The following is a 15,811-nucleotide window of genomic DNA, read 5'->3' as shown; positions in this document are numbered from 1 at the left end:
GAAAACCTTATCAAGCAGAACAAGCATGGACATTAACAGAGGTTACCTCGCTCCCATTACACGTACACAGCTGCATATGTTCGGAATGGGGAGAGACGAGTAAGCTGCTGTCACCCCTCTGGTGGTGGCTTATCTCTCTGAGCAGCAGAAACTCATAAGATCCAAGTTTTGCCAATGTGTTTTGAACAGTAATATTCAACTGTATGAAACCAATCCTGTATTCCTATATGAATTGCTTCCTGTAAATATTAACCAAATTGAAGCCTTTTAAAGACGAATTCCAACAGTAGAACCCCACCAAGTCCGTGCACGAGCCTCCGACCCCTGAAGAAGCTACAGTGGTTACGTGCCATTCATTGTGTATGCAACCTTTCAGCCAATCAGGGCCTTCAGCAGTGATACTGCCATGAATGGCACATGATTGCTGAAGCCAGTGATTGGCTGAGCAGTCTTATGCGCAATAAACAGCATGTGTTCACCGCAGCTTCCTCTGGTATCTGGGCTCCTGCATTCGACCAAGGGGGAAGGAGTAGGATATATGACTGGTGAGTATTGCTTGCTAATTTATTATTTTTTAAAATTTATACAGTTTTATTTGCCCAAGAGCCCAACCCCCACCTTTGGCCTCCTCCTGATTTAATCTGAGCTCTATTGGTTTAACAGGGAAAGGACCTTACAGTATTTTTGAACCAACAAAGCTCGTTTTACTTCAAACAGCTATAGCTCTGGTTCTATGGTTGCTACAGCCACACTTTTGGTCTCATTTTAAATCCAAGACTTGTTTCTGCAGCCGCAAACTAACTGGAACTTTTTGAAGTAATAGCAGGACAGAGATGGTTCTCTGCTGCCTCATCTATGATTCTTCTGCTTCTTTCCCCTGTAAGGGGTAACATGGACTTTTATTTCATATGACGTGGCGGCGGTAGGCGGAGAGGCGATTTCACGCTATCTTCCGCTGTGCTACAATTGACTGCAATGGAAGCTGTCCGCGCGTACACCCGTGGCAAATAGAGCATGCCGCGGGGGAGGACGGGAGATTTCACGGTGCGGAATTCTGCGGTGGAATTCCGCACCGTGAGCCCTGAGCTATTAGGTTCAATAGAACCTAATAGCTGCAGGCAACGCAGCGGATTTCCACCGCGAATTACGTGGTGGAAATCCGTCCGTGGGAAGGAGCCCTTAAAGCAACGTGGTGAAGCTGAGTTTATATCTGTGTTGTGAATTCTGTTTTTTTTCTCCTGTGATAGAAGAAAAACTGAGTTTAAATTATTCTGAATCCGATAATTGCTGTGTATCGCCCGCCTTTATAACTGACTTTTATTGTGGGGTCTGTCAGATTCTGTCATGATGTCGATCATATTTTATCAGACCTTTTTCGTTAAGTGTGACAGAATGAGCCTCCCAATGAAAATGTGAACAGCCCCTGAAACTGTAATATGCTTGCAGCTTTTTAAGGTGATCTGCAAGGGATATCCGATGGTGAATATTTATATAGATGCATAATTATTAATGGGAAATAGTATTTAGTTTTATGCTTTTTTTTTTTTTCCTTCTCTCCGTCTGCATTTACGGTTAGCATATTTTCCTTAGATCTACACGGCAGCTGGTGTATGAGAGACCAGTGCCGCACAGGTGTAGTATGTCTTCACGGTGCTGTGCACTAATACAAGGACTGGCCTAAAGTAAACACAGGTAACTATTAGGAACAAATAAGGCGTTTATACAGGTCTTGGCCAAACATCATGCTGGAACTGCCCAGATCCTGCTCTGCTACAAGACACATCCGGTAATTTTCCAGCCTTACATGAAAACACTTTGCTGTGAATGAGACTGATTTATGTAATGGGGTACCGCTATCTCCCTGATTAGAAACTTTCAGTCGAAGGATACTTTCCCACTGGCCAATAGTTGCCCAATTAATCGCTCAAGAGAGCTATTACCGGTGACTGTTATCACATGTAAGCACATGAGGATCACTTACTTGTCGGAGTCACTCTGCTTTTAGCTCGACTAAACACCAAGCCACTACCATCCCATGTAAATGGGGAGTCCATCTATAAACAACTGTCTGTTTACCCTGATTGGAGACGGAAGGCTGAATGAGATCTCCGGCGTGTTGCCTCCATAATCTTTGAGATGGCTATTGGTTGCCCAGCAGTCGTTCCATGTAAAAGTACCCTAATTGTTCTAATATTGCGTTAATAACAGACTTGGTTACTTTGGGAGATGATGTATGGGAGCTGTAAAGCATCTTCCTACGAGAACAGTGAGAGATAGTGTATGGAGGGGCATGCATGGCTAATGCGGGAAGCACGAAGACCAAGGAAATGAGCAGATACTCTGCGCTGACTGCTGGTCTTGGAACCGCAGGTTCGGGGAGCATCGGAGCCTCAGCTTTGCAGATATTCTGAGCAAGGGGGGCTCTGCTGGTCCAAACTGGTCTTGCTTAAAGAGACTTGTATAACTGCTCAGTCACATGCTCTGCTGATGCTGGTGAGCAATGTTGGGTTCTGCATTATCCCTTTCCAATCGACTGTCAGACCTCTTCCTACATTCTGACTGAAGCTTGTACAGCTCCAATGTCAGAAGACGTCCGACAGGGTATTCTTACCGTCTATTGCCAGCCACTCTGCTGTTGGAGCCTCTCTGGCACACACACACTGGCTTTAGCCAGCAGATGGCACTGTTGTATAACAGCAAAAAGAGAAAGCCTTTTAGGAAACCCTGAATCCAAAATTGGATTGGAAAGGGTTACATTTGGTTTGCAGGCAACCCTTATCAGAAGTGTGTGTGGTCCAGACCTATGACCACATGCCTCTGTGGGTAGCCCCTGTGACTAGTAGTTTGTCATTCCACACCCAATAGTACATTAACATGATGGTGTGGGATCCCATGTTGCTCCTTGTATGTTGCCCTCTCCACCAGTCCATCCTTGGACTGTGTGTCATTTACACAATCTAATAGTAACTAATTGATCTTAACCGTCCTTTTTCACTAAATTACTGGATCAGTCTCTGAATTTCATTCACTACATATTTTTTTTGACTGGAGTTTTCCTGAAACACAAAATTAACATAACATTATTTAAATGTCGTAGGAAAAAAAAAGGCAGAACTACAAGACCGTGCCAGAATTGCAGATTTTGTTAATCTTGCCTCCAGAGAAAAAAGTGGAATAAGTGAACAAAATGTAGTATGCTTCCACAAATTGGATAAATGGAGATTACAGCGCATCCTGCGAATAACAAGCCCTCGCAGAACTCCTTCGATGGAACAATAAAAACGTTATGGGTCTTAGAATGCGGCAAAACGAAGGCAAATCTTCTTTTTCGTGATTTTTAGTATATTAAAATGGAAAAACAGAAAAAACGGTAAAAACCCGGAATCCTGCTTACCCAGGGAATAACGTTATCGCATTATTTAATCTGCAGGCTGAACGCTGTAAAAATAAAATCTGTTATAAGTACCCCAAAATGATGACATTATAAAACAAGCCCTCATACGGCTAGACTGCTGTTGTGGTGAAAAAAAAATAACCGTTATGGCTTAAGGATGTGATGCTGAAAAATGGAAAATTGGAGCCTAGAAGCCCTTTCACACGGCAAAATTGTTGCGCAAACCACTTGTTAGATCGCACCGTTGCGCACCTAAAATTCAGCGTTGGTCTGCCGCTACAAACTAGGATGTACATTGACGTCCTGGAGCTTTGGGGTCTGTATCGAGGGGTATCTGGGTCAATACAGGCGTATTTGTCTTCATCGTTAGACTGGAAATCAAAGTCTGATTCTTGTGTCATATTGCTATCCATCAGTCTTCCATATCTTGCTAACACAAATTTGGTCGGTTTGTATTGTTACCATGGAGACACATACGTCTGCATTGGAGCTATAGATTTTTTTCTTTTTCTTAAATAAAAACTTTCTGATTTTATAAAAAATTCATCACAAGTTTAGATGTAATTTACAAATGTTTAATCTTATTGGGAAGTACATTCACAGCACCCCTTTAATCTAATATATATCATCTTCCTAATTTTATTTCACCCTTTGCAATCCAATTTTGGATTCAGGGTTTCCTAGAGGGGTTTCTCTTTCTGCCATTATACAATGGTGCCATCTGCTGGCTAGAGCCAGTACTGCGCTGTGGGACATGGACTGGCCCACGACAACAGAGCAGCCAGTAATCTACATTAAGAATACCCTGACGGACGTCTTCTGACATTGAAGCTGTACAGCCTTCAATCAGAATGTCTTTAGACATCAGACAGTGGATTGGAAAGGGTTAATGGCTGTAAAACAAACAAAACCTTGTTAGGCTCTGGATTTCTAAGTAGAATCTATAACGCAGTCTTGCAGTCCTTTTAAGATGACTCGATCTGAGTTTAGATGAGAAGTGCTGACTGCCAAGATTAGTGCTAGTTTAACCCTTTGCAATCCAATTTTGAATTCAGGGTTTCCTAGGGGGCTTTCTCTTTCTGCCATTATACAATGGCGCCATCTGCTGGCTAAAGCCAGTACTGCGGTATGGGACATGCTTGAAAGGCCCCTGACAACAGAGCGGCCAGTAATATACAGTAAGAATACCCTGCCGGACGTCTTCCGACATCGGAGCTGTACAGGCTTCAATCAGAATGTCTTTAGATGTCAGACAGTGGATTGGAAAGGGTTAAATGGCCTTGACACAGGCCAATCCAGGTTGAATGAGGAAGAAATATACTCTATCTTATCAAAAGTATTTAGTTGCCTGAACAAGAATCAAAAGTAGTATTATTTATATATGTTAATACTTAGTGGGGCTCCTTTTGGCCCTAATGACATTGGATATACTAGGTGACATTTGTTGTTTATTCGTTCAGTCGCTTCCAACTCTTTGTGACCTTGTAGACCAACCTACACCAGAGCTTCCTGACAGCTGTCACCACCCCCAACTCCACCAAGGTCCAGTGACCTACTGTCTGACATACTATGTGACATACTTTCTGCTAATGTCTGGTACACTTCAGCTGATATTCCCCTTCATTCATCCTGCAAACATCTGGTGAGTTTTCTCAAAGAAGATAGACGCTGTTCATATTTCCTGATCCGGCGGTCCAGCCTGTCCCAAAGATGTTCAGGTTTGGTCTCTATGCAGCCAGTCCAATCGTGGAACATCCATTTCCTCAAATCAACGTAAAACAGTATTGGATTTGTTACAAGTGCGTTGTCTTGTTGAAAGTATTGCTGACTATTCCCAGAGTATTGTCACATTGTGAGCAGCACATTATTGTCTAGAACAGTGGTGGCGAACCTACGGCACGCTTGCCAGAGCTGGCACGTGGAGCTTTTCCTACTGGCACGTGTCATCTTCGGACGCTCACCACTTGTGAATACCGACAGGGTCCGCGGCTTCCCTGCCAGCATTTACTCAGTGTGATGCTAGCCGCGGTGATCCCGGCGCACACTGTGACATCAGTGTGCAGCTGAGATCCTCCCCCCTCCCCCGATGTCTCCTCTTAAGTTCCATGAGAGCAGGGGGGAGATCAGCGCCAGCAGCAACACCAAGCAGAGGAGGACCAGAGCTTCCATGAGGAGGAAGGGGTAAGTATGTGGATCTCAGGGGGCTGTCACACTGGGGGCCACTGTGCGGTGTCGCTGTCAAACTGGGGGCCGCTGGGGGGGGGGGGTCGCTATTACCGCTGGGGTATGTTTACATGTGGCAGAAATGGGCAGGGCTATTTCAAAATAGACAGCGTGCAGATTTTGACTGCTTTTTGGATGCGGAAATGCTGCAGAATTTTCCACAAAAATTTCCTCTGAGGACATTCTGCAGTATTTTCGCATCCAAAAAGCAGTCAAAATCTGCACGCTTTCCACTTTGTAGTGGCCCTTTCCTTTTTAGAATGATGGGGGTAAAATCATACGTCGTGACATGTTGGCACTTTGCGATAAATAAGTGGGTTTTGGGTTGTAGTTTGGGCACTCGGTCTCTAAAAGGTTCGCCATCACTGGTCTAGAATGTCAAGGTACTCCTCCGTGTTCATGGTTCTTGCCACTACAACCAACGGACCGTGACTGTGCCATGTAAAACACCCCCAGACCATAACAGAACCTTCGGCGTACTTAACTGTTGGCACAACATAAGGTGTTCCCCGGACATTCTCCACACCTAGGTACGGCGATGTGATGTGAAGATTGAGTAGTGTGATTTTTCTCTCTGTAGAACATTCTTCCATTGCTCAACTGTCCAGTGACAATGCTCCTTGTACCATTGTAGATGGTCTGATACCTTGCGATTTGTGATGGATGGCTTGTATGCAGTTGTATAACCTGTAGATCCAATAGCGAGCAGTTTATGTCACAAACTATGGCGGACATCTCCGAGGGTCTGCATGTTATGTAGCATGGTGTAGGACATGTAACATGCCAACAAGACATGATCCACTCTACTGATAGGAGTGTCCAAATACTTCTGGTAGGACGGTGTAGGACTTCTCCTCACTGTATGTTTTTATCATTGTTGGCAGCACATCCACTGTTACACAGTGGTTGGTGGTACTGACAACATATATATATATATATACATTAAGCAGTAAGGAAGACTTGATGAGTTGATAAATGTTTGTTTGTTGACTTATGACTGCCTTGTTTGATCGTGATCATTGCCCGTGTGTAAAAGGGCCTTTACTTCTGTGGTTAAGTGAAAATGTAATACTCCTCATGGGTAGCAATACTCTTATCGTAGACCTGCATCCACACTGTGATGGTGATCTTCTATTTGGTCACGATATCCCTGAAGTTCACAGTTAGCAATGTTTTTACCTTGCTAGTTCCTTCCTGTTCAGCGAATGGGAAGCGAAGGACGTTCCAGAATTCCTAGTGTTTTACAGGGTCAGCTGAAAAGTAAACTACGTGACTCGAGTTGGCAAACACTGCAGTGATTGTCACGCAGCATTCCTCATAGGAAGAGGATAGAGATGGCAATGAACAAAACAACTTTAATAAAGTTTATTAAACTTTATTTAGCGCTGACCTATTCTGCAGCACTTTACAAATCAGCGGGAACGTGAACCGACAAAATCAGACGTTGTGTACAGTATCGCACTAATGAACAATAGAGGCGAGGGTCCTGCTCCCAGGAACTTACAATCTAGCAAACAAATGGCTGCAGTGGTCTCTTTGTAGAATCTATGTGTCTTGATTCTTACTCTCTTCGAGTCTTCGTAAAATATGTTGAATTGTAGCAAATCGCACCATAGACTTTTAGAAATTACCATAAACATTTGTTTTTAGTGACTATAAATTCATAAGGATTGCAAACATACAAATAATAATCAGGGAAGCGGCAACGTTTTGGACACACTTTGGTCCTTCATCAGGATTGGACTGCCAACTGGATAGGAGAAGAGGTTGGGATGGGAGAATCCATCCTGGTGCACAACTCCATATAACGCGAGGTGGGCTTCTCTGAGTCTCCACTCTCTCTATAAACCTACATATTAGGAGCTTGCAATTGAAGATAAAATTGGGAAGACACATGAGGTACAAGCCCTTGTTCTGTACTATGCTGGTCTGGCCATCTTTCATATAATATACGTAAAGCTGCCTAACCAGCTGGTATCTGTGTATAGACTGATATGAAGTGCAATAGGATATAAGAGGTGTGGAGGATGCAGAGGAATGAAGGAAGCGAGGTCTCAGATTCTGAATGTAGAAGTTGAGTAAATGGAGAAACATTAGATTCTTTTCGAATAACATTAAATGGATTGTACCAAGATTACAAGTTATCCCCTTACCCTGGCCGTGCAAGCGTGCTGATGCGCCATTCACTTTCAATGGGACTGCCAAGCTAGCCGAGGGGCAAGCGCTCTGGTATTTCTGTAAGCCCCATTGAAATGAATGGAATGCTAACTATGAATGCTCGTCCAGAACTCTATTCATTCTGATGTCACTGTGGGGTTAGTAGTGACCCCGGTAATGACAGGCAGAAGGGGACACAGGACCCCCATTTTCGAGATTGGTGGGGGTCTCGTCACAATAAGCAAGTTTTTCCCTGGATAGGGAATAACTTGTAACCTTGGCACAACCTCCTTTTAAGATAAAACATCTTCATTGCATGTGTTTAGAACAAGAGTGTACAATAGGCAATTACCATAAATGCAGGGTTGGCTACTCAAAAAATGGCCCACCTCTGATCCTGGCACCACAATGTTATGAAAATAGTCTAAAAAGAAATCGGTCTTTGCTGTCAATAACAACCAATCACGGCACAGCTTTCATTTTACCTCAGAAATCTGTACTGTGATTGGTTGCTCTGGGCAGCAAAGACCGATTCTTCCTTAATACAGCTGTCATAAATCGGCCCCTGGTATTCTTCCTGCAACAGCCAATAGTTATTCTGAAGGCTACATATGAAGTGGGTCAATTAAGGACATGCAAGAGGCCTTTGCCCACAAGTACCCCAGTATAAAACACCTGCTAAATGTTGTATTCAGCTCCTGGTTCAGAAATGGTGCCAACCTGGGTCTGTCACAAACGTGTAGAAACAGAGGTCCTCCATCAGCCCAGATGGCCTAAGTCGTCCGTTACATTCAGCAGAGGATAGCAAATAGTCCTTTAAAATCAACTCTGTGACTGTCTCAGCAAGTTTGTGCATCACGAAGTGTATCGCCCCAATGAACTTATTGTACGTATGGCCCGGAGGCCTAGTCCTTGTCACGTGACACCAGCACTCTATCTGGACCCTTGGGGTGGTATGCCGCAAAAATAGCAGAGTCAAGTCCAGTAATAGTTTAGCAATCTGAGAGTGTGCAGATTTTCTAATTTTGAAATTAGCAGTAACAACTTAAATACACAGTTCTCTGTAAAAACATATTTGAAGTTGGTACACCAAGATGCAGCACTAAGCAGGCAGTTGGAGTACAACAAGAAGATACAGTGGTAATGAATTGAAGATACTCTGACTTCAACGCTCTCTCACTTCCTTTCCTGTAGATTATTTAGTAAGACAATTTCCCCACTAGTAGATTTGGATTTTAGTGAAGCATTTTTTAAGCGGCGGGACCAGTGGCTGTAATGCTAATCCTTGCATTGACTTCACCGGGTAACTATGACTCACTGTTTATAGAAGATAGACTTTAGAAAGGTTCTCCTTTTCCTGCACTGCGGGGCCAAGGGAGTGGGTTTTCACCTCACTCTACCTTGGGTGACAAATGTGCTGTAACTGACCCCCTCCTCTCTGACAACTGAACTGCAACCCCTCCTCTCACACCTGGCTGAGTCTATCTAACTGCTTGTAGTCACTTCCTTTTATCACCTCTCTTTCCTACCCCCACTTACTGGACTCCTCCCACTCTTGCATAGTGACTTGTATGTTTGTTTCCTGTCCTTGAGGCTCTGCACCAGTGAATTTAAACCTGACTCTCAGCCAATGGGAGACCAGCTGACATCCTTGTTAAGCTCTAGATTTAAGGAAGAAGGGGAGATGCAGGGTCTCTCCCACTGACGTCACCTTCTGCATCCATGAATGGCATACAGACAAGTGTGGCAGGACAAGTGTGCTGTGCGTGTTCTGTAGAACCCCACTGGTCACTACAGAAGCACATGTAGGTGAATGCTGAAATCTCTGAACCTAAAACCATACCGAATAACATGCAGGAGCTGAAAGGGCTTAATAGAGCTGAACATGTAGATTATTGTACATGGTTGTTGATTATGATTGCCAGAAGACTTTTGGAGCCATTGCTGTACATTATGACAGATGAAGTATTGTTTCACTTATTGGGTCACATGAATTCACAGAATATGAGCTGTTGGCCTACTGCAAATCCTGATCTGACTCATGAACACCACTGCACAACCAGAAAATTGGCATTTGGTGCACAGGGTCAGGAACACTAATAGTGGGCCCAATATTATTTGAATCCATTGTGAATATCACAGTTTATCAACATTTTTGAACAGTTTTATGACCTACTAACACCACAAGAAAGAACAAGATGGGGCAACATGCCACACCTCCCATAACTCCATGGCACCGGTTCATGAACTGTTTACGGAAGCGTAAACTGTAAGCAAGGGCCTATGGTCACCACATTACCTGGACTTCTGCATGAGATTTTTATCTATGGAGAAATTGAAAACCGAAAGTGCCAATAATCTGCATACCCTGGATGAACCCAAGGAAAACCTCACTAACATTATATGCAGCATCACCGTTGAAGAGCTGCAGGCAGTATCAGCCAACCAGTTGCGATGTTCCCAGAGTTGGATAGAAGTGAATAGGGACCACTTCCAGCATCTGTTGTCATATGGGTAAGGCCCAATGTCCACTTGCACGCACAGATTCCACTGCTGAATCCCGCAGTGGAATCCATCCATGCCCGCTGACATGGACAGGAAAATAAATTTTCTTACCTGTCCAAATCCAGCGCGACTCTCCTCTGTGCCGTCTGGATCTTTTTTCTACAGCACAGCGGATGCGTCCTGACGGGCTGGTGGCGTTCCAGATGCATGCGCACTTCAATTTTTTATTTAAAATCTCCTGCTTTTTGTTCTTTGTTTCTCTTTTTGAAGTAGTGCCAGATGCACTACTTTTTCATGGTCCACCCTGCATAATACAAGAGAGAGCTGCACCATATGTGACCCTTTTTTTGCATTTTTTTTTTACCTACATTATTGCATTTTGCTTGCCAGACCACCACAGGCATCCACAGGCTTTACTAAGAGAAATGGTGTCCAACGCGAACACTTTTATGTTCCGGAAGCAAGAACAAGTGCTAATGTGCTAATCGTATTTATTAGAGCGCTGAAAGGTTATTGAAAACCGAGTGAAGGTGCAGGGAACGCACACGTGTTACCACTTGCCTCCATATGTTCTCCATTTACTATTGTTTACGCTGATCATGGCCTGTACTGCAGCTCCTCCAAGTGGCCTAGAAAACCAGGTCATGAGCTAATGGCTGTCACCTAACACCGCTGAGCATTATCTGCAGGGCTCCAGCATAAGAGACAGATCATTCCCAAGGCTCTGAGGTTTGCAGCCCAGGATGCATTAAGTAATGCATTGATTGAAAAGCACTTTGCTCTTGGCCATCCGGTGTATGTCCTTGCTGGAAATTGGTTTGTAGCTATTTCTGTGAACACGCTAGTATTTGGAGGACAGTGAAGAACGCAGAGGGTTCGCACATGTCCCCAGCAAGCGGCTGACTATTAGAGCACAGATGGTGCGCACCAAACAATATCGCCCAGTAATCTGTTTGTGCCCTAGAAGATTAACAAGGTCCTGGTTCTGCATGCGACATCCGCTGATATATTTTTACTAAATTAAATGTCTGCAGGGTCTCCTCCTGAATCATTGCTCCAAGTTGGCCGAAGAACATACAGAGAAGATGTAGCCCAATGTTACATATCAGAAGTAAAAGAGAAAGTAGGTTTTTTTTTTGTTTTTTTTTTCTTCTTCTCTTCCGCTGTGCCAGGACAATTGGGGCAGATGTTTTACCTTTAGACCGACTAAGCCAAGCCCTGTCTAGGCAGGACAGCTCCGGGAAGTAACTGATTAAACATCTTGGTCATGTGAACTGCATGGATCTTCAGTTCTATCACAGAGGCCTTGTTCAATAGGCAAAGACAAGTCTTTCTGTGACGGCAGAAGAGAACTCGCTGGAAGACACGTGAAGGAAAGGGTTATTCTATTCTGTACTCTCCAACAATGGTGCTCTGAGTCAATCTGCCCTAATGGAGTCCAAAGATTTTGACCTACAAGATGACTACAAGTCCCCTTTCAATTTTGACTGTGGAGTCAATAGGAATTATCTTTTTCTATCCCCTCGGCTGAGTAACACTCCTCCGGATTCACCAACTCGGATTAGTACGGGTAACATATCACTTTTTCTCTTTGACACCTATGAAGCTGCCAGGAGCTTTTAATGTCTGGATGTGTACGTGGCATCTCGCCCATGCGCTGGCTTCTGATAGGATCTTGAAGACGGTGTGGGAATTTGTGAGATTTTCTTAAAGGAGCTGTAAATTTATCTGATTTTTAGGATCTGCTTTTCTGTGCAAATGAATGGAATCTATACCGATTTTGTAACGTCTGGCTTGTTCTAGGATGGGATGACAGCCAGAAACATGTCTGACCCCATAATCTCTTCTTGATCTAAAATATCAATAGTTCTAATACCCTCCAGATATAGTAACAGGTTTATGAAGGGTATTGACAGCTCTTTATTATTACGAGCGGCGTAGTTTACGGCTAGTAATCCTTTTAAGATACTAGTTTGTTATAGGATCCCTAATCAACATATGGTGGGTATCAAAAATATTTTGCAACCCGATTTCAAGAGGTTGATACAGTTCTGAATTATATCATGATGTTGAGATTCTCGTAAGCTAGATGGGTCATTGGTCATTTTTGAAAAAATGTAAATGCCCTCAGTTTACACACACAGATTTTTTAAAAATTTTTTTGGCATTCGCTCATTCATTTGATCATTGGTCTTTCAGGGGAGTGTGCCAGGAAATAGAAATGACTAAACTATTACTTTTTACACAACTGACTTTTATGCATAAAATGAGGGACTAAGCTAAGCGAATAACGTCTCGTTTGCCGTTCAGTCGTTAATCGTGTTTACACTGAAGGATTATTGCTCAGTTTTGCATAATCCAACAAATTTTTAATTTTAGTTATGATAGTAGTTCTGTGCAATAGGGAACTTAGAGGGCCAATACCTAAGGCGGCAAATTGTTAGTATTGACAAATGCTCATACGTACAATACAAGTTTTAGGAGACTTCTGGAATTATCACTGAGGATGTTTATCAGATGCACAAATCACAGCCTGTTGGAAACTGTGCAGTAAGTCGTTTTAAATTTTGCGCTCCTGACCTCTTCAGCATTTCATTATATATTGTATTTTGGGATCTTTTGAATGCATGATTTGATTATTTAAGGGTCCTTGTCGATTGTCGAATGCAGATGCGTCTGACCGTTGACCCAGCAACAACCGATCAGGAGTGAAGATTGATCAGTGAATGGAGGTGGAACAGGCCACAGATCACTTTGGCCACCTGCCTCCATTCATAATAAATAGGCAGTCGCTCCTAGATTAACGACTGCCTGTTTAAACGGGCCGAGTTTTTAAAAAATTTTTTTTAGCTGAGCTAAAAATCAAGCGACAACCAGAAGTGAATGATTGATTGATTCTTGCTCAGTTGCCCTGTTGGCCTCCATGATTATGGGGTATGACAGTTGCCTCTAATTGCTCTTTTGAGCAATTACTCTGGATACTATTGGCCTGTGTAAAAGTATCCTTAGGCTTTTTCTGTTTTTTTTTTACCAGATTAGGTATATATTGATAAAATACTTTAACCCAACACAGGGGTTAATCCTAAACTCCTTCATGACTATTTTCTCCTCATTATGGATTTGTGCTTTAAACACTCCTATGACATGATCTCATTCTAGATCGCTGCATTTGCATTTCTTAATTATACTCTCCCCAATTATAACCTGCTTGGTCAATGATTAGCACAGAAAACCTGTTTGGGCAATGGGTCTGCAATTTATTAGTCTGTTTAGCAATCTATACACCTCAACAAATTCCGCCCTGTCCTTTTTCCTTCGGCTCCTTCTAAAATATGGAAAGTTATCAGTTGATGTATAAACTTTCTATAACTTGTAACTCTGGAAGTGTTACGAATCATCGCACATCCCTGGAATGTTCAGAAGTGTTCACTGCGAATGCCATAATTAACCCGGGGTTTGCTCCAGGAATTCATTATAAAATCTGGTCCTCCAGTGATTTACTTTTTCTGTATAATTCATGAATATCTGCACAAGGCAGTAATCACGTTTATGTTCAGCCGCCTTTTGTTTATGGTTGGGTAGACTGTGTCTGGCATTACTGATACTTTCTTATGTTTATTTATTATCTAATGCAAGCGATGACTTGGCTGTAGATCAACTTTGATACTTTTGTGTTCTACATGTTATATTTTAAAATTCTATACTTGTTTCTAGATGTTACAAAGGGTTTGTGAATTGATGGGGATTTGATATGATTTTCACACTTTGGAAACCCTTTATCTTGTATTTGTGTGTATAACATGGTCTCTGAGGGGTGGAGAATGCAAGAAACCTTTATTTATTGCTTTCCGGATACTTTTAAAACAGTAAGGCTGGGTTCACACAGGGCGGATTTGCTGCGGTTTTGCCGCAGAAGAAATGCTTCTGCGGCAAAACTGCTTCACAGGTTAATTTTGGCTTGCGGATTTTCCTGCGGATTTTTAGGATCCGCAAGCGTTTTTTCCGCAGCGTTTTTTACTTTTTGCCGTGGATTTTGCTGCGTCCATAGAGGTCTATGGACGAAAAAGCGCTGCAGAAAAGACAGAAGAATGGACATGCTACATCCTTGAAAACTGCGCCGCTGCTGCATTTCCGCACTGCGGCTGTGCGGAAAAAATCCGCCCTGTGAGAACAGCTTTTTTGCAAAACTCATTTGTGCTGCATTGCACTGCAAACGCAGCGGTTTTGCCGCAGTGCGGATATACAATGGCAATCCGCGGCAAAACCGCGGCAAATCCGCCCTGTGTGACCCCAGGCTAAAACTTCTATATGTCCTAAAAACATCCTATAACAATATAATAATCACTGCCACATAAGAAACGTACACACATATGATATACTGTTTCAGTTATACTAATTATTTTCTACATTTATGTTAATAGATCTACTGAAACCTGAAACTATACCAGAGGGAGAAGATGCAGCTGCTACAATAACAGACACCTTGTCAGAGGAGGAACAGGAATTCTTACGAAAAGAGCTTGAGAAGGTAAAAATAGGTGTATCCACCTATCGGGGGTCTAGGATGAAATTTCTAGTTCTCCATATTGTGCTACTGAGGTGGGAGTTGGGACTGGCTCCCAAACTTCCCAACTTAGAGTACCTGCACTTTCACCTTTGGAGTGTTTCTGCTCTGTCGACTGTTTTTAGCTCCTTCTGGCAACGGAAGACAGACCCATAAAGCGCTTATATAGCACTATATGGGGCCATTTTCAGCTGCTGGAGGGATATAAAAATGGGCAACTGAGTAGGAGTGCTCCAAAGTGAAGCACTTTAACATGGGAAAGAGGAGATCAGCCATGAAAATCAAACCCATTAAATTTAACTTTGATTCCCCCACATGCTCAATACTGGGCAAATGAGAAGACAAAGCAATGCCTCTGTAGGGCCACCTATTGGAAGGCAGCATTACTGCAAATCAATGCCATACCTTCTAACAAGTCTCTTAACAATGACTGGGAATATAAGTCAAAGCCAGGGTCTTCTCTAGAAGAAAAAGCTATCCATGTACAGACAGGCTGTTGGGGGGGGTTTGCCCCTCATCAGTATACAGTAGGTTTGCTAGGGAAGAGTCCTATGATGTAGATTGGGAAGGGTTTTGTTTCTCTTTAGGGAGAGCGCTTAGTGGGGAGACTTAGAGAAATGTCTCTACAGCTCCAACTATTGGCATAGGCCTCTCACCTACCCAAGCCAGCAAACCTACTGCACACCAATGAGGGGCAAACCCCCTAAAACAGCCTGTCAGTACATGGTTTATTTTTTTCTTCCAGAGAAGACCCTGGCTTTGGCTTGTATTCCAAGTCATTGCTACAAGGCTTGTTAAAAGGTCTGGCATTGACTTTCAGTAATGCTGCCTTCCAATAAGTGGTGCTGTAGGAGCATTGTTCCAACTTTGCATTTGCATAAATGTTAGAGGAGCAGGAATGGCCCTATAAGTATCCTCACTATGTGCTTTCCTTAAGGAGAAACCATACCCTTCCTGACCTACATCAT

General features: G+C 43.1%; 1 protein-coding gene across 3 annotated transcripts in view; it reads left to right on the top strand.

Annotated features, from left to right (window-relative positions):
- Positions 1-15,811, top strand: part of TPD52 (tumor protein D52) — a 93,549-nt gene that overhangs the window by 56,411 nt on the left and 21,327 nt on the right. For 2 of the 3 annotated variants that reach the window (XM_066578612.1, XM_066578611.1), the window contains exon 2: positions 14,701-14,807. In XM_066578612.1, coding sequence (XP_066434709.1) covers positions 14,701-14,807 — 107 coding nt within the window. Of the gene's footprint in view, positions 1-11,559; positions 11,850-14,700; positions 14,808-15,811 lie in introns of those variants that run through there. The other variant, XM_066578610.1, reaches the window with a different exon arrangement.

Source organism: Eleutherodactylus coqui, chromosome 9, assembly GCF_035609145.1.
Source record: "Eleutherodactylus coqui strain aEleCoq1 chromosome 9, aEleCoq1.hap1, whole genome shotgun sequence".
Lineage (NCBI taxonomy): Eukaryota > Metazoa > Chordata > Amphibia > Anura > Eleutherodactylidae > Eleutherodactylus > Eleutherodactylus coqui.
Note: the sequence above shows the minus strand (reverse complement) of the source record. Positions and strands in the feature narration are given on the sequence as shown.